The following is a 25,190-nucleotide window of genomic DNA, read 5'->3' as shown; positions in this document are numbered from 1 at the left end:
CGGTAGTCCATTGAATAGCAGTATTATATGCGAATGTCACAAAAGTAAGAATTTTATCCCAGTCAGTGTGGTCAGGAGGCATGTACATGGAAATCATGTCAGACAGCGTACGGTGGAAGCGCTCAGTAAGGCCATTGGTTTGCGGATGATAAGTAGAAGTAGATTTGTGGAAGGTATTAGTGGCTCGAAGAACTTCCTCGAGAACTTGTGAAATGAACGCCTTGCCACGGTCACTGAGAAGAACGCGAGGAGCCCCATGGCGCAAGACGATGGCGCGCAAGAAAAAGTCGGCGACCTCAGAAGCGGTGCAGGATCGCAGAGGGGCAGTCTCGGCATATCTTGTTAAATGGTCGACCGAAGTGGCAATCCAACGGTGACCGGAGGGTGTCAACGGCAAGGGACCATATAAATCAATGCCAACAAATTCAAAAGGTGCGTCCGGGCAAGGGAGAGGTTGTAGTAAACCGGCAGGAGGGGATGTCGAGCGTTTGCGGTGCTGACATGACGCACAAGAGGCAATGTATTCGGCCACCGTTGAGGATAGGCCAGGCCAGAAGCAGCGGGTCTTTATGCGGTCGTAAGTCTTGTGGAAGCCTAAGTGGCCAGCCGATACATCGTCGTGAAGTGCCTCTATTACCCGCAAACGAAGGCAGTGAGGTAGAAATGGGACCCACCGGTGACCTGTTGGGTGCTAAACATAGCGGTGTAGCACGCCACCTTGAAGGCGGAATTGTCGAAGTTGGCGTCGCAAGCGGCTGTTGGGTGGTTCCGCGAACCCATTAAGGCGATCCATGAGAGCTCGACAGTAGGAGTCGGCCCGCTGAAGCGAGACGAAATCAGAGTGTGATGAAAGCGTAACTTGGTCCAGGGGCGTTATCGAGAGCTGGTGTGAGGCAGGCGTAGCATCGAAACGACGTGGTGGGGAAGGCGACGGCGCGTTACCGGGAGAGAGTGAGAGTGGGCAGCGAGACAATGCGTCTGCATCATGATGATTTTTCCAGACTTGTACGTTATAGTAAAGTCATATTCCTGCAAGCGGAGTATCCAGCGTCCTAAGCGTCCTCACATGTTTTTCATTGATGACAGCCAACACAGAGCATGATGGTCGGTGACGATGGTGAAGTGGCGGCCGTAAAGGTGTGGTCGAAATTTCTGGATCGACCAAACGATAGCCAGGCACTCTTGCTCTGTAATGGTGTAGTTCCGCTCAGCTGGAGAAAGTGTTCGGCTGGCATATGCCATGACTTGCTCTTTAGAGGCTGCATTACGGTGCAGAAGTACTGCGCCAATACCTTGTGCGCTTGCGTCAGTACGGAGTATGGTTGGGGCTCGATTATCGAAGTGGCGAAGCGCTGGTCCGGAAGTAAGATGTCGCTTAAGAGCTTGAAAAGCCGACTCGCAGTCGCTAGTCCATGTGAAAGAGGCACCGATTACCAGTAGCTTAGGTAGAGGAGCTGGTATTGCAGCGAAGTTGCGTATGAATCGACGAAAATATGACGCCAAGGCGAGGAAGCTACGTAGATCTTTCTGTTGCTGGGGACGAGGAAACTTGAGAATAGCACTAATCTTTTCGGGGTCTGGCTGGATGCTAACTTTTCAGACGACGTGACCCAATACTTTTATCGTCTTGCTTCCAAATTTGCATTTTTTTTGTATTGATCTAAACACCAGCATTCGCAAGGCACTTGAGAACTTCGTCTAATCGATGAAGATGTTGGCTGAAGTGAGACGAAAAGATGATGATATCGTCCAGATAATAGAGGCAGGTATTCCATTTTAGACCACGAAGTACCTTGTCTATCATGCGTTCAAATGTTTCAGGGGCGTTGCAAAGGCCAATGGGCATCACGTTAAAGGGAAGCTGAAACGGTTTTCAATTTCCATGAATTGCTGGGATTGGGAAGAACAGACCTAATAATGTAAGGTTCCGAAATGTTTTTCTTCGTTTTGTTAATATAAGGGGCGGAAATCGCTTTCTAAATGACCCCCGCAGACACGCCCCCATCGCTTCCCGGAGCGCCGGGGGAGGTGGTTGCCAGAGGAGAGAACCGGCGAGAGTGACGTCATTCGCGGGGAACGAGCTGCCGGACCGGAGTGCTGGCATGCCTCTTTCCGTCCTGCGCTTTAGTGAACGACGCTACGAGAGATCTGCCGCCGCCGCCGCCGCTCACGTTTGTTTTCTTTTGCGATTTTCGTAAACTGTTCTTTCCTTTTGTGCTGCGTGGGTGCCTACAGCCAAAGGCGCCCAACATGCCCTCGTTCTGTGCAGCATTCGGCTGCTCGAACACAGGCGGGCGAGACGATGTGGTGTTTCACAGATTCCCGAAGGACAAGAAGCTTGCAGCGCAGTGGGTCGGTGCGGTGAGGAGAGATAAGTTCGTGCCGACGAAATCAACTGTGCTGTGCTCGGACCATTCTCGCGATAGCCGGATAGCCTTATGACAAATGCGGAAACGCGTTGTTGCTAGCGTTGCTATACTCCGTTTCATACATCACGTGCAACGCTGTGGAGGCTTGACATACTTCTTGCAGTGGCTGCGTTCGCACTTATAAAAAGTTCGGTGTTTCTTGACCCGATTTTAGAGAAAATTTCCCATATATAAGCTCAGTTCTGAATGAAAAAAAAGAATTTACCCATAGAAACAATTCATGTACTTATACGGCTGCTAACACGTTCTTTTAAATCAATTTTCTTATCGGCATTTTTTTAATTGCAGCTCGCCGCGGCTGCTTCACGTACATGCTCGCGCGAGCAAATGCCGCTGGCACGCTGCGAAGCATAGACGGAAACGCGTGCAGAAATAAATTTTGGTGACCGGACTTCATGCGTAGCTTACACAGCGTTGCACCTCAGGCATGAAATGGAGTAAAGGCTTGCCTAGTGACGTTCGACGTACTGTTGCAGTTATCCTGTTTACCACAAGGCGGTGCTAAAACTGCGTAATATCTTTCTGTCAACACTAGCATGGAGCACGCCTACCGATTCTTGATCGAGCCACAATCGCAATGTCGTCGAACCATAGTATGAATATTGCACATATAATACCTCTCGCCATTTCTTGATGTGTATGATAAGGAACAGCACTGCATGTGCGCGCTTTGAAACGCGGCACTTATGTTCGCGATCGTGTATCAACACTCAAAAAACCACGGGACGTTAGACAAGCAGCGGCAAGGTGCGAAGCGGAATTACACCCGTGTTTACAATCTAATGAGAAGTTAGGGCTTCGGCATTCTTCCAGGAGCAAGTTCCGAGTGACACTTTAGCGAATTTTTATGCGAAGCATACTAGCCGCACAACCACGCTATTCCTTGCTGTGCCACGCGCGGCCGCGTAGCTACCATATGACGTCATAACAGCTGCAAAAGCGGAGGCTCAACTTGTGCGCTCGCTTGCGGCCGCGTAGCTACATAGCCGGGTCTCAGCTCGTGCGCTCGCCTGCATGAGTTGTTTCTTCGTCTAGCCGAACCAAATATAGCCAAGCAACAGCAGTTCACCAGGCTAAACAGTGGTTCAACAACTAAAATAAAGGCTAGTATGCTTCGCATCCTGGGCTTAATCTTAGCTAAGCCACAGCCATTTTTTCTCCCGTCATCGCAACGTGCAGCTGCATGAAAAACAAAAACATACGTACCAGCTAAGATTTCCAACGCGCGAGAAGGTGCACACATCGCTCTCGCTTTTGGCACACTCAACTTCGTCGTTACCGCCGTTGCCGCCATCGTTTTCCGTATCGGCTGTCGGTTCGAACATGTACAGTACTCACGGATTGAAATAGGACATTCGGAGCGCGTGGCCGTCGCTACATGCAGCGCCCCCCGTGGATGCTCATGGAACCAAGGTGCTGCATTGTGGTATAGCGCGAGGGGGAGAATATCTACGGCGCAGAATTACTCCTTCCGGTCGCCAACGGGCTGGCCTGTGGTTTACCACACTGCCTGCGTGGCGCGGCAAGGCTTGCGCGTTCGTGTTCCAACCGAAATGGTTCGGCGGTGCGCATTGCCCGTTTTGCGGCGGCGTCTGCTTGCGCATCTTGCTTGCGCATTTTGGGCGATGCGGCACGCATGCTGTGCAATTAAGACACAGGATTCAGCTACGTGATAGCGCCGTACGTGCCTTCGTTGACATGATCAACACTTGCACAAAAGAAAAGAAAGTTTATTTCGTCCGTTTTGTAACGACAAAAAAGAAAAGAAGCAGTCACGTGCCTGTCCTCGTGCAACATTTAAACGAAGTCTCAGTATTTTGTTGGTTCGCCCCTAGCAGCGAATACGGCGGCCATTCTGCGTGGCAAGCTTTCGTAGAGGCTATCGCCCAAGGAAGAAGGCGCTAGCTTCTCCCATTCTTCTTGAAGAGCCGCCCACAGGTTGTCCGAAGAACACCTGTGGAGCAGCCGAAGAGACAGGGCCTTCTTTATTTCAGCCCATACATTCTCAATATTATTAATGTCCGCACCTTGCGGAGGCCAGTTCAACACCATCACACACTTGTCTTCCAGCAGGCGAGTCACGGATGCTGCGGTGTGAACTGGGCTGCGGTCGTGCTTGAAGTAAAACAAGCCGTCCTTAAATGGGCCAACCAGGGCGTACGGCATAAGGACGGTGTCGAGGAGGTCTAAGTATGCTGCGGCATTAAAGCGGCCGTCCAGGCGTACAAGCAGACCCAAGCCTTCTTTGTAAATACACCCCCACACGTTGACGCTACATCAACCGCTGCTTGCCACATGATGCAGATTTGGGATGTCGAACCTGGCTGAAGGAAGCGGAAAGAACACAAGACATTATTTTACTTCACTGCGATTGATAACCGCGACGAAAAGGGCCCGGCTCTTGAATGTTGGCAGAATGCACTGCCTTTAGTGACCATTTCTACGAACTGCTTGTGTCCAACCCACGAAACAAGACGCTGGTGAAAAGTTTTTTTGGCGTGCGCTCTCTCCTCGTGGTAGCGGAGTGCACGGAATATAAACCCTAGTTTTTGATGAAAACGCATACCTAGCCGCTACATACCATCTATCCCATCTATCATGCGCTACGGGAATGCAAAGAAAGATAAACATTGGCGGATTTTTTTAGTGAAGCTGTGTAACCCCCGATTTGTGAAGGAGTCCACCTGCCTCGTGCTTCGTTTCCTCCACGTTCGCTGCTTCTGGTCCCATTTTGATGTAAATGTGCTCTCGTCCGTAAAAGGACATTCTGCCACACTTCGTCTGTCCAGGACTGATGCTCCTGTACAAATAGCAGCCTTTTGATCCTGTTTTCTGGAGAGATGAAGGGCTTAATCGCCGCCACACAACTACGAAGGCCACTTGTGTGAAAGTTCTCGCGTACTACTTGTGTGCTGGCTGCTAGCCCCAGGTTGTTTCGTATTTCTTTCGCCGTCATCTTCGGTTTTCGTCTCGCTGCTTCAACTATACGCTCGTCGTCAGAGTCGGTCATAACCTTTGGTCGGTGTCCTCTGGGCAGATTTGTCAAGCAAGCATCCGTCCTGAAAGCCCGCACAATCCTGCTCACCGACGAGCGGGGGCGTACGGTCATATCGGCGATTTGTTGCTGCGGTAAACCTGCTGCAGACAGTCACAATCTGCATCCGTTCTGAGATGGGTATGCCTGGCATTGCTGGTCGTGTCTGAAACGGAGGCGCGTCTTATGTTCGCGATATATATCTACCTGTGGCGCGGCTTCTCCTGACGTCAGTGCGACCAACGACGCCGGGTGTTTTCATTTCGGGGCTGAATGAAGAAGGCAGTTTCTCGTCGGCTACTCCACAGGTGTTCGCACGAAATAAGCTATTCTTTTGTACAGATGTTTATCACATCTACGAACGCACACAAGACGCAATCTCGCAGCTGAATCCCGTGTCTTGCTTGCACAGCATGCGTGCAGCATCGCCAAAGCGCGTATAACGAGAGCGCCGTCTGCTCGCGCAGGTGTGCACCGTCGAGCCATTTCAGTCGGCACACGAAGGCGCGCAAGCCTTGCAGCGCCACACTGGCATTATGTTAAACCTCAGGCCGGCTCGTCGGCGACCAGAAGGAGTAATTCTGCTCCGTATATGTTCTCCCCCTCGCGCTATACCACAATGCAGCACTTTGGTTCTATGTGCACCCACGAGCGGCGCTGCATGTAACGACGGCCACGCGCTCCGAATGTCCTATTTCAATCCATGAGTACTGTACGGCGAAAATACAAGCTGTCCGAGACAGCGAGAACGTTCCATAATGCTTTCAACGCAGCTATGAAGCCAGAACAGAACAGCGTGCTACGCTCTGAAAAGGCGGCGCCGACCGGCGATTGCCGCGAGTGACGTCACAGCGGCCCCGACCAATCACAAGCAACAGCGGCGTTCGCGCGTTGCCCTGAGGCACTGGTGCGTGTTTTCTTGAAGAAACAGCCGCTTGCGTTTGTTTCCGCCCTTTTTGAACCAGATATTCGTGTTCAGGGGACTCAAAACTGTAGAATGCCACAGAGAACTCATTTTTTCGAAAAGTGTTTCAGCTTCCCTTTAAATTCATAAAGTCCGTCTGGTGTAGCGAATGCGGTCTTTTCTTTGTCAGTCTCCTTCATCGGAATTTACCAATATCCTCATCGAAGATCAAGGCTGCAGAAATACTCCGCCCCTTGTAGTGTGTCCAAAGCGTCGTCAATTTGAGGTATTGGATATACGTCCTTGCCTGTGATCTTATTGAGCGCTCGATAATCGACGCAAAAGCGAACGGAGCCATCTTTCTTCTTTACCAGGACCACCGGAGAAGCCCATGGGCTAGATGAAGGTCGTATTATCTTCCGCGCAAGCATGTCAGCAACCTGTTGTTCAACACCTTTCGTTCGGACGGAGATACACGATAGGGGCGTCGTCGTATTATAGCGGAACCATCATTTTCGATGCGGTGTATAGCCGCAGGCCTTTCTTGGAATAAACAGCGCTGGACAACTTGGTCGGTCTCGGTATTATAAATTGGTGGAGGTAAGTAAAGACCCCGACGTCCTCTCGCGTTCCCGTCCTCCTTGGAGCTCCGTTCCGGTCGCCGCCTGCACCCAGCACCTCCACCACTTTATAATACCGAGACCGATCAAGTTGTCCAGCGCTGTTTATTCCAAGAAAGCCAATGCCACAGCTCATGCGCGAAGTAGAAGAACAGGGAAGATGATGATGGCTATGTACAGATGAAAATGACGAAGTACGTCAATAGTGCTTGCAGTATGTATATATATATATATATATATATATATATATATATATATATATATATATATATATATATATATATATATATATATATATATATCATCAGCCTAGTTACGCCCACTGCAGGGCGAAGGCCTCTCCCATACTTCTCCAACTACCCCGGTCGTGTACTAATTGTGGCCATGTTGTCCCTGCAAACGTCTTAATGTCATCCGCCCACCTAACTTTCTGCCGCCCCCTGCTACGCTTCCCTTCCCTTGGAATCCAGTCCGTAACCCTTAGTGACCATCGATTATCTTCCCTCCTCATTACATGTCCGGCCCATGCCCATTTCTTTTTCTTGATTTCAACTAAGATATCGTTTACCCGCGTTTGTTGCCTCACCCAATCTGCTCTTTTCTTATCCCTTAACGTTACACCTATCATTCTTCTTTCCATAGCTCGTTGCGTCGTCCTCAATTTCAGCAGAACCCTTTTCGTAAGCCTCCAGGTTTCTGCCCCATATGTGAGTACTGGTAACACACAGCTGTTATACACTTTCCTTTTGAGGGATAGTGGCAACCTGCTGTTCATGATTTGAGAATGCCTGCCAAACGCACCCCAGCCCATTCTTATTCTTCTGGTTATTTCAGTCTCATGATCCGGATCCGTGGTCACTACCTGCCCTAAGTAGATGTATTCCCTTACCACTTCCAGTGCTTCGCTACCTATCGTAAACTGCTGTTCTCTTCCGAGACTGTTAAACAATACTTTAGTTTTCTGCAGATTAATTTTCAGACCCACCCTTCTGCTTTGCCTCTCCAGGTCAGTGAGGATGCATTGCAATTGGTCTCCTGAGTTACTAAGCAAGGCAATATCATCAGCGAATCGCAAGTTGCTAAGGTATTCTCCATCAACTTTTATCCCCAATTCTTCCCACTCCAGGCCTCTGAATACCTCCTGTAAACATGCTGTGAATAGCATTGGAGATATCGTATCTCCCTGTCTGACGCCTTTCTGTATAGGGATTTTGTTGCTTTCTTTGTGGAGGACTGCGGTGGCTGTGGAGCCGCTGTAGATATCTTCCAGTATTTTTACATATGGCTCATCTACACCCTGATTCCGTAATGCCTCCATGACTGCTGAGGTTTCGACTGAATCAAACGCTTTCTCGTAATCAATGAAAGCTATATATAAGGGTTGGTTATATTCTGCACATTTCTTTATCACCTGATTGATAGTGTGAATATGGTCTATTGTTGAGTAGCCTTTACGGAATCCTGCCTGGTCCTTTGGTTGACAGAAGTCAAAGGTGTTCCTGATTCTATTTGCGATTACCTTAGTAAATACTTTGTAGGCAACGGACAGTAAGCTGATCGGGTCTATAATTTTTCAAGTCTTTGGCGTCCCCTTTCTTATGGATTAGGATTATGTTAGCGTTCTTCCAAGATTCCGGTACGCTCGACGTTATGAGGCATTGCGTATACAGGGTGGCCAGTTTCTCTAGAACAATCTGACCACCATCCTTCAACAAATCTGCTGTTACCTGATCCTCCCCAGCTGCCTTCCCCCTTTGCATAGCTCCTAAGGCTTTCTTTACTTCTTCTGGCGTTACCTTTGGAATTTCGAATTCCTCTAGGCTATGCTCTCTTCCACTATCGTCGTGGGTGCCACTGGTACTGTATAAATCTCTATAGAACTCCTCAGCCACTTGAACTATCTCATTCACATTAGTAACGATATTGCTGGCTTTGTCTCTTAACGCACACATCTGATTCTTGCCTATTCCTAGTTTCTTCTTCACTGTTTTTAGGATTCTTCCGTTCCTGAGAGCCTGTTCAATTCTATCCATAATATAGTTCCAGATGTCCGCTGTCTTACGCTTGTTGATTAACTTAGAAAGTTCTGCCAGTTCTATTCTAGCTGTAGGGTTAGAGGCTTTCATACATTGGCGTTTCTTGATCAGATCTTTCGTCTCCTGCGATAGCTTACTGGTTTCCTGTCTAACGGCTTTACCACCGACTTCAATTTCGCACTCCTTAATGATGCCCATGAGATTGTCGTTAATTGATTCAACACTAAGCTCCTCTTCCTGAGTTAAAGCCGAATACCTGTTCTTTTGCTTGATCCGGAATTCCTCTAGTTTCCCTCTTACCGCTAACTCATTGATTGGCTTCTTGTGTACCAGTTTCTTCGGTTCCCTCCTCAAGTCTAGGCTAATTCGAGTTCTTACCATCCTATGGTCACTGCAGCGCACCTTGCCGAGCACGTCTACATCTTGTATGATGCTAGGGTTCGCGCAGAGTATGAAGTCGATTTCATTTCTAGTCTCACCATTCGGGCTCCTCCACGTCCACTTTCGACTAACCCGCTTGCGGAAAAAGGTATTCATTATCCGCATACAATTCTGTTCTGCAAACTCTACTAATAGTTCTCCTCTGCTATTCCTAGAGCCTATGCCATATTCCCCTACTGACTTGTCTTCAGCCTGCTTCTTGCCTACCCTGGCATTGAAGTCGCCCATCAGTATAGTGTATTTTGTTTTGACTTTACCCATCGCCGATTCCACGTCTTCATAAAAGCTTTCGACTTCCTGGTCATCATGACTGCATGTAGGGGCATAGACTTGTACCACCTTCAATTTGTACCTCTTATTAAGTTTCACAACAAGACCTGCCACCCTCTCGTTAATGCTATAGAATTCCTGTATGTTACCAGCTATTTCCTTATTAATCTGGAATCCGACTCCGAGTTCTCGTCTCTCCGCTAAGCCCCGGTAGCACAGTACGTGCCCGCTTTTTAGCACTGTATATGCTCCTTTTGTCCTCCTAACCTCACTGAGCCCTATTATATCCCATTTACTACCCTCTAATTCCTCTAATAACACTGCTAGACTCGCCTCACTAGATAGCGTTCTAAGGTTAAACGTTGCCAGGTTCAGATTCCAATGGCGGCCTGTATATATATATATATAAATAAATTCGGGGTGCGTGAAATAAAGAAATATATATATATATATATATATATATATATATATATATATATATATATATATATATATATATATATATATATATATATATATATATATATATATATATATATATATATATGTATATATATATATATATATGAATATGTATATATATAGTTACACAATCTAGCCAGCCCGGTTATAACGAAGCCACTTATAGCGAAACAGCGGTTATAACGAAGGGATTTCAATTTCCCATTCCCATTTCTGCATTTTCAATACATTTTGGGTCCGGTTTTAACGAAGTAAATAAGAGCGCGTCAGCGGATATAACAAAAAGATTTAATAACAACCGAAAACTAATCTGTCAATCAACACATCTTTTCGTCCTTGAGGCGATTTTTTTCTGCGAAAATAAGAGCAAAATTCGGCTGACGGCGTCCTTTCGTGGCGTCGTCTGCTCTCCCGCGGAGCGAAAGGTTGCTTCACTGCATCACATGGCACGCCGGTCTCGTGTTGCGCCGTCCTTGAACGGCGTCATGGCGTAGAGCAGTAGAGCACGCCGCGCAGGGGAAAAATGTAAAAAAAGAAAAGAAACGATTTTTTTTTTATGGCGTCGCGGATGCGACATCGTCAAAGCGCCTTCAAAGCGCCTCCGACAGCGAATGCGACGATGCTAGTTGTGCCCCTAAGCCGGTCACCTCCGCAGCGGCCATCGCAGCTGTTGACACGCTACGTACCTCGGGAGTCCAGAGTTCGACCAGATCTTTGGTTCGCAGTTGGATGGTATGGAAGCCGCAATCCTGAAGTCCGCACTCGCGAAACGTGTTCAGGGGACGCTGGACCACTTCTTTCAGCAGCAATAAATCGGCATGCCCATGTGCGCATTGTTTTTCATAGTGCACATATTACAAAATAGCGGGTATAGCGAAGTGATTTCCGATTCCCGCCGACTTGATTGTAACCGGGCTAGACTGTATATATATATATATATATATATATATATATATATATATATATATATATATATATATATATATATATATATATATATATATATATATATATACATATATATTTAGAAGCCTCGCTTTTTACAGAAGAAATTTCAATGGTTAACATAAAACATAACATGTGTTTTGGCGTAGAAAATCATTACATACTATATATATATATATATATATATATATAAACGAGAAGAAAGGGGGTTAACCGAGGGACCCGATAATTATTAGTCATATTATTAGTAGAGCATCGCACGCGACATGCGAAGGTTGTGGGTTCGGTTCCCACCTGCGGCAAGTTGTTTTTTCATCCACTGTAATTTCCATTAATTTATCATTACTTTATTTCATTTATTAAGCACATGCAATTTCCCCTATGTTGTACTTGGTGTCAGTGTTTGTTGGCTTCTCATTATATGACTAATAATTATCGGGTCCCTCGGTTAACCCCCCTTTCTTCTCGTTTATTAACTAACGAGGGCCTCGAATCCGGCAACATTGATGCCTTCAGGTAGCATATGTGGGTTTATTGACCAGTTGCCTTCACCCGAAAAGATCACGTTCTCTTGACGCCTGCGGCAAAAAAGACGTTCCACGTCCGCCGCCAAGGTCTGTGAGTGGGGGCGCTGGCTAACACTCCCAGGGTTCTGCTATTACACATAAATACCCAAGAAAGTGGATGGGGAAACGCCGCCGCGGTAGCTCAATTGGTAGAGCATCGCACGCGACATGCGAAGGTTGTGGGTTCGGTTCCCACCTGCGGCAAGTTGTTTTTTTCATCCACTGTAATTTCCATTAATTTATCATTACTTTATTTCATTTATTAAGCACATGCAATTTCCCCTATGTTGTACTTGGTGTCAGTGTTTGTTGGCTTCTCATTATATGACTATATATATATATATATATATATATATATGTGTATATATATATATATATATATATATATATATATATATATATATTTCTTTATTCTACCCGCCCCGAATTTAGCGCAAAAATATATAGTATGTAAGGATTTTCTACGCCACAATACATGTTATGTTTTATGTTAACTATCGATATTGCTTCTGCAAAAGCGAGGCTTCTAATTTTCTGCGAAAGCCGGTCTGCAGTGTACACCATACAATTCGTGACAGTTTCTTTGTGTCATGGTGTGCTAGGCGAATGATTGGTGCTAATCCAGCCTTTCGCGAGTATGCGACATACTGCGATTCTTAATATATGCTTTGCCTCAGATAGCCAAGCATGTCAAGCAACAATATGACACAGAAAGGTGTCGTGAAAGTCTTCGCCTATAATGCTCTTCGTTGAAATGACTAAATTGTGACATACAGCTTTGTACATTGAAAAATTGAAATTGTGGGGTTTTACTTGCCAAAACCACGACATGATCATGAGCTCCACGGCAGGGGGGGGGAGGGGAAGGGGCGACTGCGGATTAAGTTTGGCCCCATTTAACGTGCATCCAGCTAGCTGTTCACGGGTGATTTTGTATTTTGCCTCCATCGAAATGCGGCCGTCGGGAAGATTTGACCCCGCGCCATCGGGTTTACCATCGCAATGCTAAATCCGCTGCGCTACCAGAACGATATATATATATATATATATATATATATATATATATATATATATATATATATATATATATATATAATTTGATATATAATATCCAGTGGATGTCGTTAAGTCTCTCGCATGATCGTTCTGTTGTACATTTTCTGCTTCCCCATACTTCGGACATACTGGGCTAGTGCCTGATGCACACGCTCTGCCTGTCGCAAGATCATATGCTTCTTCTGCAGCTTGATTGTATGCTATACATTACCTTAGTCGTACATGCGCGCACTAAATTACCGAACCGTTTTGTGGCTTACAGAAATATGTGTGCCAACAGTGCATATATTAAATCCCAGGGAGCGCTATATGTAATGTCTTGCAAACAATTATTATATTGCGCGAAATGTTGAGTCAGCGGAATCAGATACGTGCTTCCGGCACGCACGTGCACTTGGAGTAAAGTGGGCGTTCCTCTTGGTCTAGAACCGGGCACTGGTGCGTATCCAACTGAACTTTAGCAAAGTCAGCGCTCCATGATAAATGCGCGATGCTTGATGTACGCATGGGCAGGAGCTGCAACAGATTTGGGCCGTTATTTGAGCATACCAGAGAACATAATTTTTCTCATGCATAGAAACGAAATTAAGTAAATCTGTGGCACTGTCACTGCTGTTTTGGGGGCAGAAAAAGTGTGTCGGTGGGTGGAGAGGCGTCTATGTGGTGATATGCTTTGGTCATCCGTGGTAAAATATCTGGTATTGGACCTGCGCTACATATCAATTTTGTCGCGAGCGCTAAGACTTCATTTGGAACTCCCACGGACGAGGTACTTTCACTGGGAAGCTCTGGCTCAGAGCTGTGGTTGCTCGTTGCTGCTGCTGCTACTTCCATTGTTCGTGTAAAATGTGTTACCTGCGCACTTGAAATGGCCGCAACGAATACACTATTACGACACAAACACTGGACTAGAGCTGATATTTACTTTAGGCCGGCCTCTAAACAGGCAGAGACCCCACATTTACCGTGCATGCAACCACTCATCCTCTAATATTGCACTGGTGGATGCAGACGTAAGAAACCGTCATGTTCTCTTAATTCTACTTAATTTTACTTCGTATTGTGCTGAAAATGAATAAAAACTGCTTCTATGGTGGGGTGAGCGAACACCAACTTTTTCTAATACGATTCGATACGAGGAGCAAAAATAAAATAACAAATATTCAAACGTAGACACATTTATTCACAACAGAGATATTTGTTTCGGTTTAATTAAGTACCATGCCTGTACTGAGTAATGCAAAAAAAAAAGAAAGCGGCTTACTACCAGGGACAAAGTATCAATTTTATACTAGATTACTACTTACATTGAAATAAACTCCACAAGTAGCCTCTCAACATATTTAGAGCCTCGTTGTAAACAAGCCTTCAAAGAATGAATGGCTGCTGTATTATAGGATCTACAAAAACTTTCCATAAATGTTTGCCGAAAAAATAGCAAAAGCTGCTGAGTAGTGTGCCGCCGTCATCATCATCATAATGAGCCTCATAAATTACAAGAAGTTCACTGCAGCACGAAGGCTTTTCCCAACTAGCGATCCCCAATTAGCCCTGTTTTGCTCTAGCTGGTATTCCGTAACTCTAATGGTCCGCCTTTTAATCTGCCCTACGCTTGGCATGGTCTGTCCGGTTCCATTTTTTTTCCTAATGTCAACTGGAATATTGATTATTTTTTATCTGCTCGCTTATCCGCACCGCTCTCTTTCTTTTAACGTTACGCCTAACATTTTTCGTTCTATCGCTCTTTTGCGGGGTCCTTTACTTGTTCTCGCGAGTGTGAGTGAGTGAGTGAGTGAGTGAAAAACTTTATTGAGCTCTAGATTTGCTGGTCTTCTGCGGTCATCAGATGGCTTCGTCCATGTTCTTGCACAACGGTCGGTTGCCCTTAGTCCAGAGTTCCGCTGGATGGTGCTGCCAGTTGTGCTCGCCGACTCAGACTTTCTTGGTCGACCCGGCGATCGCTGGAGAGCACTCCCTCGCATTGCTCCGCACTCGGGTTTCGTATAACGGGTACCACGTCTATCTTCTGGCATGCCCACGTTATTTGATATAGCGTGGGTGTTTCGTGGTACCAATGGCATTTATCATTGTATTGTGTGGGATACATCTTGCTGAGTACGTTTAGGTTCGGGTACGAGCCCGTTTGTAGCTGCCTCCACGGGACAGAGTACTCTCTGCTAAGGTAGTTGTGCGGTGGTGGATACCGCTTTCTGCAGCCCTTGTAGTAATTTAGTATCGCCAAATAGTCTTGGGGTGCATGTTCGGTCCCCTCGAGGTCGCCTACGTTGGGTGCTCTGTAATAAGTGTACCCTGAGCTATCCTGTCCGCCTCTTCGTTCCCTGCTACTCCCGTGTGTCCCGGCGTCCAACTATCGTATGCTTAATTGGTTCTTCGTTTGGTCGTCGTTGTGTTATGTGGTCTCCGGAGCGGAGTATGCGGAGCACTCCGTGCCGTATTCTGCCGCGTAGGCAGTTGCGGCACGCCGTTTGTGTGTCTGTAATGATTGACAGAGACCGTTTAGACCGACATCTCTCCGCTGCCGCTAGAGCGACGGCCGCTTCCTCAGCCTCGACTATCGAACAGCCTTGTAGTGATGCGCTGGTGATCTCGCGTAGGTTCGAATCAATCACCGTTGCTACCGCGTTGCTGGTGCTCTTCCCCGCTGTTCTGGCGTATGTGGCTGCGTCCACGTATACCGTCGTGTGTTGGGGTGCTGGTGCCTTTTGTAGGTATTCAGCCCTCGCCTCTCTGCGTGCTTTGTGTAGGTTGGGATCCATGTTCCTGGGTATGGGTGCTACTTTTAGTGTGTTGCGATACTCGTCCGGAATTGTTTCGGTCCTCTGTATCTCTTGAAGTTGATCGGCTCAGCCTATTTTCTTCAGGCGCTCCCTGTCAGATGGGGTCTGCTGTAGTCTGCGCTGTTGGGAGACTTGTTGCGCCTCTCTCAATTCCTCGAAGGTGTTGTGTAGTCCTAAGGCTAGGAGCTTTTCGGTTGAGCTGTTGTGGGGAAGGTGGAGTGGGGTTTTGTAGGCTTTGCGTAGAATCACGTCCGCCTGTTGTGCATCACTCTTGATAGGATTGTAGTAGGGGAGGCTGTATGCCACTCGGCTGATCACAAGGCTTCTGACCAGCTTGAATGTGTCCTCCTCTCGCATGCCGTGGCGTCCGTGTGAGATGCGCGTCTTGCGAACTTCTTTGTTAACGTCAAGTTTCAGCTCCATATGCCAGCACAGTTAGCACCGATTGTACCGTTTTCTTTTCAACGACAGCGGTAGGCTCCAAGTCAGGATTTGGTAATGCCTGCCGTACGTACTCCAACCCATTTTTATTCGTCTGTAAGTTTCCTTCTCATGACTAAGTTGCCCTGTGAGTAATTGACCTACATAAAGGTACTCTTGCAGGGACTCAAGAGGCTGGCTGGCGTTCAGGAATTCTTGTTCTCGTGCCATGCTTACTGAACATTACTTTTGTCTCCTGCATAATTAGTCCCTACATTGATGATGATGACGACAAACAAGACTATTCGTCTTTATTAACGTAACTTTCCCAGGGTCTCTCGACAAGCAACAACTCTTGTACCTGCCACACGAGCACTCTCGGTGCTCATTGAGCTCTATCTGCAAATGGATTGTTTTTTCGAGTAAGATGGGAGACGTTATATCGTCAACGATTGCAGACGCAGTCACGTAAGATTTGACATGACGTACGACGGCGCTCTGTATCCATCGACCTTAAAAGCTAAGCTACACAAACTTAAGCTACACAAAAAATGACAGCATAACGCGTGTATTTCGATGCCTTTGTAGTCATGCTCAATTCTCTAGAGACCCGACCAGTACGCCGGCCACAATTCAACCTGAAATACATGCCACCTTCGTGAACGACCGGCTCGCTGCAGTACCCACACCTTTCTTCCTCTCCGGGCCATTAGCACCTCCTTAACGTACTATGCGAGTATGGCCAGGCGGGGACTGTTCCAATCCAAAAGCGTCGGACTAGGTGCTGTACTATATTAACGATAGTTTTAGAGATCGAAGAGTAAGTTAAGGGATGCAATCTGCCGGGAGTACAAAAAAAATGCGAGGGGCCTATAGCCGAGTACGGTTTCTTCTTGCGTACTCAAAGCAGCTTGCGTACAATATTTCTAAAAGCCCCTAACGTTAATTCTTCCTCTCTCAGCTTCTGTTGCGGACCAAGCCAGCGGTGGCCACCGTGGACGCGTCTTCGACCAGCAGCGCCGACGGCGACGGCCGGAAGGTCGAGCACCAGCGGCAGCAGAAGTCGGCGGAGAGCCGGCTGCCCACCCTGGAGGAGTTCCTCGAGAAGCGAGACTTCACCGGGGCCATGTCACTGCTCGAGTTCACCGGCACCTCCTCCTCCTCGTCCCAGTCCTCACGGCTCGAGGCGGCGCTGTGGACGGCCTACTGCGCCTTCCACCTGGGACAGCACCGGCAGGCGATGCGCATCTACCAGGAACTGCTGGCCGACAAGTCGATGCCGCCGCCGTTGGTGAGTGGAGACGCGTCGTACGCACCTGAGCGAACCACCACGGAAGGCCGAATTCGCTGGCCGAATCCGCTGTCCACGAGTAAGCATACCATGCTTACTCGTGGTATGCGTGGCCAGAAATATAAGTTTTGTTAACATGTATCAAATAGCTTTCCTGCTGGACACTTCGCATAGTTGAAGATCGTAGTGTTTGGCATATATTTGGTTGATTCTGAAATGGAGTTTAAACTTGGGAAAGTAACAAGGGGCATTGAGAAGCTTGGCGGCTGGAACGCAACGCAGTTGGGAAGCCGATAGAGGAACAGAACTACCCATGAGAACGGAACTGGTACCTTTGTGCTCTCCAGCCTTCGTCCCAGCCCCTCTGTGTTCAATCCACTTCAGAGCGAACTCGCCAAAAACGAAGTCTTAATATGCGAGTTCTCGTAGTGAAGGGCGCCGGAATAATTCAATCCGCCTGGCGTTCTTTAATGCAAAGTAGTTATTTAAACAAGTGTTTTGTCGTTACCCCCAATTGGAATGGCAGTTACGATGGTGGGTAATTTGAAACTTGCCCGCCGCAGGTAAATACCGTATCCACTAAGCCACCGTGACTGGAGCATCACGACTATTCGATTCGGTCATCGAACGGAATTATCTATTCTTGTAATAATCTCGACTTCTTGAACGTATAGACGAAGCAAGTTGATGCGTTTCTTCTGAGAACTCAGAGTGTTAACTAGGACGTTTGCATTCAGAGTAAATGCACGCCTTGATTGTTGAGGGACTGCTTTTGGGCTCGTTAGCTGGCGCTATGAATATGGAGTTGGTGCTTAACGCATAACGAGTAGCGCGAACAGTGGCCTAAAGGCTACCCCATTTTCTCAAGAATGATTTACTTGCGATGCACACAGTTTGTCCGCCACGGTGTTGCTCACTGTGGCCTCCAAAATACCAGCACAGATGCCGTTACCCTCAGGGTCTGCGTAACGGGCAAAACCTGACAGAAAATTGCCAAGTGCGAATGTTGTGCGATAGTATAGTTGCTAGCTCGCCCGGCTCTCCATTGCACACTGGCGGAAGTGCGTGAGATTGATGCCTAGTGTCTAGTGTGGGAAAAGCATTACTTTTCTCAGTATGAGCAGCACTCGGTATGACACTCAGTATGACACTCAGTATGGCACTCAGCACTCAGTATGACATCCGGTGACCCTACGACATCAGCGCAATAGAAAGCACACAACTAGATCAATTTGAGTTTGTAAGAGCTAGGAAGCTATAGCTTAGGGCTAACTCCATTATCCTATTGAAATACATGCGAAACAAATAACTTCTCTCATTAGGCAACATCTCCCAGTCAAAAATTCCATCAAGCTACTGGCTTACATGTCTGATGGCTATACGTAATTTCGGACCTTGAAGGTCTACCAGTCTGATGGCCTACCAGTCTGATGGTCTACCAGTCTGATGGTCTACCGGTCTGATGGTCTACCGGTCTGATGGTCTACCGGTCTGATGGTCTACCGGTCTGATGGTCTACCTGTCTGATGGTCTACCAGTCTGATGGTCTACCAGTCTGATGGTCTACCAGTCTATATGTCTCTACCAGTCTATCGTTCCCTACTAGCTTATCGGTTAATGGCAGAAATGCATGATTGCATCAATTTTAAGATGTATTGGCACAGCTGCTACGCAGGCTGAAGGACTAACATTTTTGTTGTCTCTCAACCAGCTTGTATGCCAGTCAGTAGGCAGGCATGTGCGCATTCTACACTCCATTTGTAACAGGACAAACAAAATTGAGGAAACTGAAGCTTTATTTGCACTCGACATGAGCAGTTCGGTTTTGTTGTATTGACGAAATTGGTGCAAAACCAACCGTCTTGAAGAAAATTCTGGAACAGCCTCCCCTTTTGAAGCAGATGGGAAGAGAAAAAACATGAAATGCAGAATATACTGTCTTAATGGAAAATATACACCATATTTTACAGCAAGGCTACTTTTGCAGAAATGTAGGGAAAAACCATTATATGTGGGCAAGAATACAGACTTACAGTATTAGAGATAATTAAAATGACAAAATTGTACTAAATGCTTTATCATAAATGAGTCGCAGTCATTCAATAACAAAGTGACCTGAAAAACTGCCGCATTAACTGCTGTTGAAGATGCTTCCTGTACTAACCAAAGACAGTATGAATGGAATGAAGCTTTCATTCTTCTGCTTTCTTTGGCACAGGCTCGGTGAAATGTTCCGCTAAAATGCTGTATTGTAGCTGGGTGGCAGCACAGAGGACTGCTCTTGCTGCAAATCTCTTACCACTATGATTATTATATAAGTACTTTGTTGTCATAGCAAGAATGCCTGAGGACGCAGAAAACAAAAAATAACTGACCAGAATATATTATTACTGGATGAATGAACAAAGGCATGCACTTTACAGCTAACACAGAAGCCAGACTAGATTTCAAAAGCTATATAGCATAACCACTGTCACATAACAAATAGGGCTGTACTATATATACAGCAGCCGACTTTTAACAAAGGTGCTGCAGACAACAGAGGGGACCACAAAAACATACATATAGTCAGGCAGCCTGGAAAAAAACTTGTTAACAGGCCGGTTCATTAATTGCCACCTGCTTGCTCAAATATAGCCAGCCTTTCCGAGGCACTTTATTCCTGTTTAGAAACCTCTATATCACAGCAAGGTTTGGGTACGGGCTAGTTCGTATTCAATGGTATCAATCACTTACAGCGCCTACATAGACGAGGTCCCTCGTCTATGTATGCGCTGTAAGTGACGATTCTATATCACAATCAGTTGTGACCAGTTAGAAGAGATGCAACAGTATCCTTCGGCAATAAATAAATAAATAAATAAATAAATAAATAAAGATGAATAATTCCTCCCACACTTGCACTGACCACCCCTCTGGTTGGTGCAACTTTAGCACAGTCTGTTTTATTTGTAGAACAGATGTAACAGTTGCAACAAAACAGCACAGACAGAAGAGTAAAAGGGCAAGAACAAAACAAGGACAATGGGTAACACACACTTATGCTTGAGTGTGTCCCATCCTATGTCATCTTGTTGGTGCTCTATACTCTTTCTGGGTGACATGCAACAGGAGGGTCAAAGGCAACAAAATTGCACATCACAGCCTTCATGTTCAGCACTGTAGCGTCTGTCACACTCCCGAGACAATAGCTCAAGTACTTTGTGTGTGCCCTCACTAAGCGGGTGAATGAAGAACACTTAAATCTTGTGTTGACTGCTTGGACTGACCACCCCTCTGGTGACGAGATGCGATGACCGCTTCTTCCTTCGAAAATGGGAGGTGGCGGGTTCAAACCCCTTGCGGTGTATGTTGTGAACCCACTACCGGTAAAACCGTGATTACGTGCAGCTGTACTCGGCGTCTCTGTGTGGAGCGCGTAATTAGCCGCACGGCGAACTAGCCCTGGAAGAAAAGATTCTGGGCACGTGGTGAAGAGTTGACTGTGCCCAACGTGCCATAAAGTCTCTTCAACTTTCTACATGAGACTCGTTTAGACGATCGCCTCTAGAACCTGCGAGACATGCAGACAGTGCAAAATGGGTTTGCATGATAACTTATTGTGTGGACAAGATTACTCTTGCGTGTATTGCATCTACAGTACGCCTCCGCATATTGGATGTGTATATAGTAGCTCATTGTACCATAACAATCACCCGCCACCTACCCTTTCCTGTATTTACCATTTCCCCTTTCCCCAGGGAAGAGTAGCAGGCTAGAGACAAGCTCTCCAGGCCAACCTCTCCTCCTTTCTCTTCATTAAAATCTACGCTTCCTCCATGGCATGAGAGTATGCATTGATGTGACATCTGGGAACCTGAAGGCTCCGACTGATAGATTTATTGAACACCTTAATGTCCGTGGCTGATACACACAATTCAGCGCCGCTGCACGTCACCAAGCTTTTGTGACAAATGTTTGCGGACCATTTTCATTCGCTTGTCCGCCACCTCCTTTGTCACGTCGCCCATGTAGATGGCAAGCATCGCTGCATAGAAAGTGAAACTATTAACCTCATAAAGAAAACACAGAACTAAGCACAGTTCTTTATTACTCCATGGGCACATTCAGAAGTCACTGAAGCACAGTATGTAGGCAAAGACAAATTTAGTTTGCAAAGGAAGCCATTACTGCTTGTGAACGCATGAATTAATTTCCTTAAAAAATAAGTGCGCTATTATTGTTCTGCACAGTCGTGTGTAACAGTGGTGTGCTTGATTACTTCATATTTAATATGAAGCTATGAAGCATCCATGTATAAAAGCTGTTACACCTACTGCTAGTGAGATACTATCGACATGAAATGACGAACGGAGCTCCTAACTGAAGGTAAAGTCTGCGCCCATGCAATCGACACCATTGACGTGCACATACTTCCGGTTTGACCGTCCTACACAATGATGTTCCCTCTATACTGCAATATTTTAGTTTCTGTTCTGGTTCTCTTTTATTTGAAAGCGAAAGGTTATGGCGGAGTAATGACGACAGTGCAAACTGTACCACTGCGTTTCATTTGACACCAATAGCATATACGGTTTCACCGCAATGGGCAATAATACTCACCCTGTACTTTGATATTTTAGCTTCTGTTTTCTTCAATTTTTCTTCTGTCACATTCAAATAAAAGAGAGCCAGAACAGAAACGAAAAGGGGGAGCATCATCATGTAGTATATTCAAACCGGATGAGCACGCCTGCCGATGGTGATGACTGGACGGTCCACACTAAACCTTCAGTTATGCTCTCCGCTGTTCACGTTTTATTTGATGCCGATAGTACCACATTTTGCTCCATATGACTTGCAATGCATGAGCACTGTTAACACCTGACCATAATGAGCATCTTAATATACCTACAGTGATGACAAATAAAGATATGGCTAACTATCCGAGTGCAGCAAGTTGCTGCACTAACTTCAGTAATGCACCGGTGATGGCAGCTTGCGTTCTTGTGCAAAACTGTCAGAAATCTAGCGCAGTAAAACCTCGTTAAACTGTACCCGCTTAAACAGTAGTTTCGTTTTAAAAGTAGTACAGTCAAATCGCCGACTCAGTGCCCATTGAAAATAATGTTTTGTATCCGCATAAACCGTACCAGCTTATTGCGTGCATATTGGTTAACACGTAGCGTTTCCACTTTTCATCGCACAATCACAGCAGTGCCTCGTCTCCATCGAGCAGCCTGGCAGAACAAGTCTCAGAAATCAGAACGGCCTCCAAGCATCCTGTGCGTTTGCGCGTGAAGCCACATCAACATGATTTCGGCGCCACACTAGAGAGCATTGTGGCATCGTGCAAAGAAGGACTCGCGTCATACGGAAGCTCGGATAAAAAAGACGCCGAGTGCTCAGCATAGAAGAAAAAATAGGCATCGTTCGTGCTATCGAACGTGATACGAGGAAGTCGGTGCTGGCACACGACAAGGATCTACTGTTGGCTATGGTGCGTGGCATTTAGAATGCGAAGTTGCTCGGCAGCGCTGCTGCGACCGCGAAGAGATGTCGGCTACAAGGTTCGACTTTTCGCCATTGTTGCCTCTGTTGTTGCCAAAGTGTCAACTAGCGACAGTGACGAAGACGACATGAAAAGCGACAGCACGGACGATTCAGGCCCGACAGTGGCAGAAGCTGCGCGTTACGTCAGCCTCATGAATGCAATCGCCGCGATAAGAACACCACCCGGCAATGAAAAAGGCGCCCCGCGACTTCTGCAGCGCTACCGCCTGCATGCACGGAGAACATGCAATGTCAATGAGAAGTTTGTCATGCGAGTGCTTGGCGAGAAGAGGGGGCTGGCTGAAAAGCTGGCTCGCAGCTTCAGTAACACCAGTGAACACTTTCGATCACGATCAAGCCCAATGCGGATCAGAATTCTCGACTGCGATTGGCTGCCTCACGCATCTTGCGCGAATGAGCAAATTATGAGTGAGCCGACGACAGGCCGCTGTTGTTGCTGCTAGGCCGCCACGGCATCAAACGAAAATAACACTTTTGTTGCGCAAAGTGAATAAATACTGCTTGTTCTTTCCCCCTTTCATCGCACTCTCTCAGAGTTCAGTTTTTGACAGGTAAGTGGGCGATCTCATGCTATTTCGGTTAAGCAGTACTGCTGTTTAGTAAGTACTTTTCCCGAGCTCCGGCCAACTACGGTTTAATGAGGTTTCACTGTAAGAGCAAAATATGGCAAACAGTTGCCAGACAAGTATAGTGAAAGCTCATTAATTCGAACTTAAATAATTCGAATTTATGGATAATTCGAACTGTACAATTTCGTCTGGTCAAGCTCCCCAGAAGTCTGTGTATAAAAAAGCCCATTAATTCAAAAGCGAGAAGGTTCCGCCACGGATAATTCGAACTACGCGCCACCGTGCCGGCGGCATGGCGCCTGGCACACTGCCAGAGAAGCGCACCTACTGCATACACACAAGGCTGCATCGCCTCCGGAACAAAGAGAATGGCGAGAGAAAGCAAAATCGGCAAAAGATCTAACCGGCACGGGGTCAGCCAGAAGGCAGCAGCAGCTGCCTCCTCTCGGTTTTACGTTGACCGCCCAGATCCCGCCCCTCCCGGTGGACTACGCGGCCAACAGAAAGGCATAGATGACGGGGGAACTGTTCGGACAGTGGCTAGCGAAGATGGACAAAAAGATTGAGCGTTGTGGACGGAAAGTCCTCCTGCTTGTTGACAATTGTTGGGCTCATAAGGTCAACATTGAGACGAATGCCATTGAGCTAGCCTTCCTTCCACCTAACACTACAGCGGCGCTGCAGCCCATGGACCAAGGTGTCAATCAAAATTTTAAATCATTTTACCGGCGCCATCTGTTGGAGCAAATTATTTTGTGCAATAATTATCAGGTGACGCTCCTAAGTGCACTACACATGCATGTGCGTGCTTGGGAGCAAGTAACTGCAGTTACGATAGCAACTTGCTATCGCCACTGTGGCTTTGGCGCACAAGCTCTACAAGGAGGAAACCAGCCACCTGCGCCCAAAGACGGCGTCACCGCTCCCATGGCGGACGTTTTGGACATCTCCTTTGCTGACTTTGTCGACGTGGACGAGAGTGCAGTGGTGTGTGGTGCGCTGACAGATGAGGACATAATTTTTCAGGTCAGAAGCGCTGAACCTGTCGCTGGAGGAGAAAGACGACGCGCCAGTGAGGGCCTCCGCTGCGGAGGTCATGGCTGGATTGAATGCTGCCCGTCTCTTCTTCAGTTTTAAAGAAGGCAAAGAGGAGGCCTTCCGCCACATTCGCTCGTTAGAGCAAGAAGTGCTAGCTGTCACCTTCAAGGAAAAAAGGCAGGCTACGATCACGGACTTTTTAAAGCATTAAATTTCTGGCATGCCCTACTACTTCCAAATCGCCGTGTACTGTTGTTCTCCTTCACTTTCGTTAGTTCGAACTGAAGCGGCTTCCCCGTGCGGTTCGAATTAACGAGCTTTTAGTGTACTATCGGCTGAAAGACCATGGTAACAATAACTCATACAAGCCTTCAACTTTCTTTTTGCTGCACAAATACTGAATTGGCCATCACATGCACAAATAACAGAGCTAAAATATTTTGTTTCCATTATTCAATGGTAGAACATAACACAAGGCAATTAATCAAAATTGATGTGCCAGTTTTATGTAGAATAAACCACATTATAATAAAAATATAAAACATGCACAAGATCAATATGAAACTTTCTAAAGGCCACAGGAAAAAGATATATACCCTTTAGAGACGAGATTTTTTCCGGCGTGAGTGGCGGCTTGGCTTCTGTGTAACCCAGCGAACTTGCTTTGTTCGAAAGTGTACCCGTGACACTCCTCGTCTTTAACTGGTCTGCAGTCTACAACACAGTAGCGGCACTTCTGCAGAACATAGAGTCCGTGG

General features: G+C 46.7%; 1 protein-coding gene across 1 annotated transcript in view; it reads left to right on the top strand.

Moving 5' to 3' along the window:
* Nucleotides 1–25,190, top strand: part of LOC126519834 (intraflagellar transport protein 56-like) — a 160,914-nt gene that overhangs the window by 3,959 nt on the left and 131,765 nt on the right. The window contains 1 exon segment of the mRNA XM_072285704.1: nucleotides 16,943–17,253. Within this exon segment, the coding sequence (XP_072141805.1) occupies nucleotides 16,943–17,253 (311 nt within the window).

The sequence above is a fragment of the Dermacentor andersoni genome, unplaced genomic scaffold (genome assembly GCF_023375885.2).
Source record: "Dermacentor andersoni unplaced genomic scaffold, qqDerAnde1_hic_scaffold ctg00000039.1, whole genome shotgun sequence".
Lineage (NCBI taxonomy): Eukaryota > Metazoa > Arthropoda > Arachnida > Ixodida > Ixodidae > Dermacentor > Dermacentor andersoni.
The sequence above is the reverse complement of the archived record's forward strand: the minus strand, read 5'-3'. Positions and strand labels throughout refer to the sequence as shown.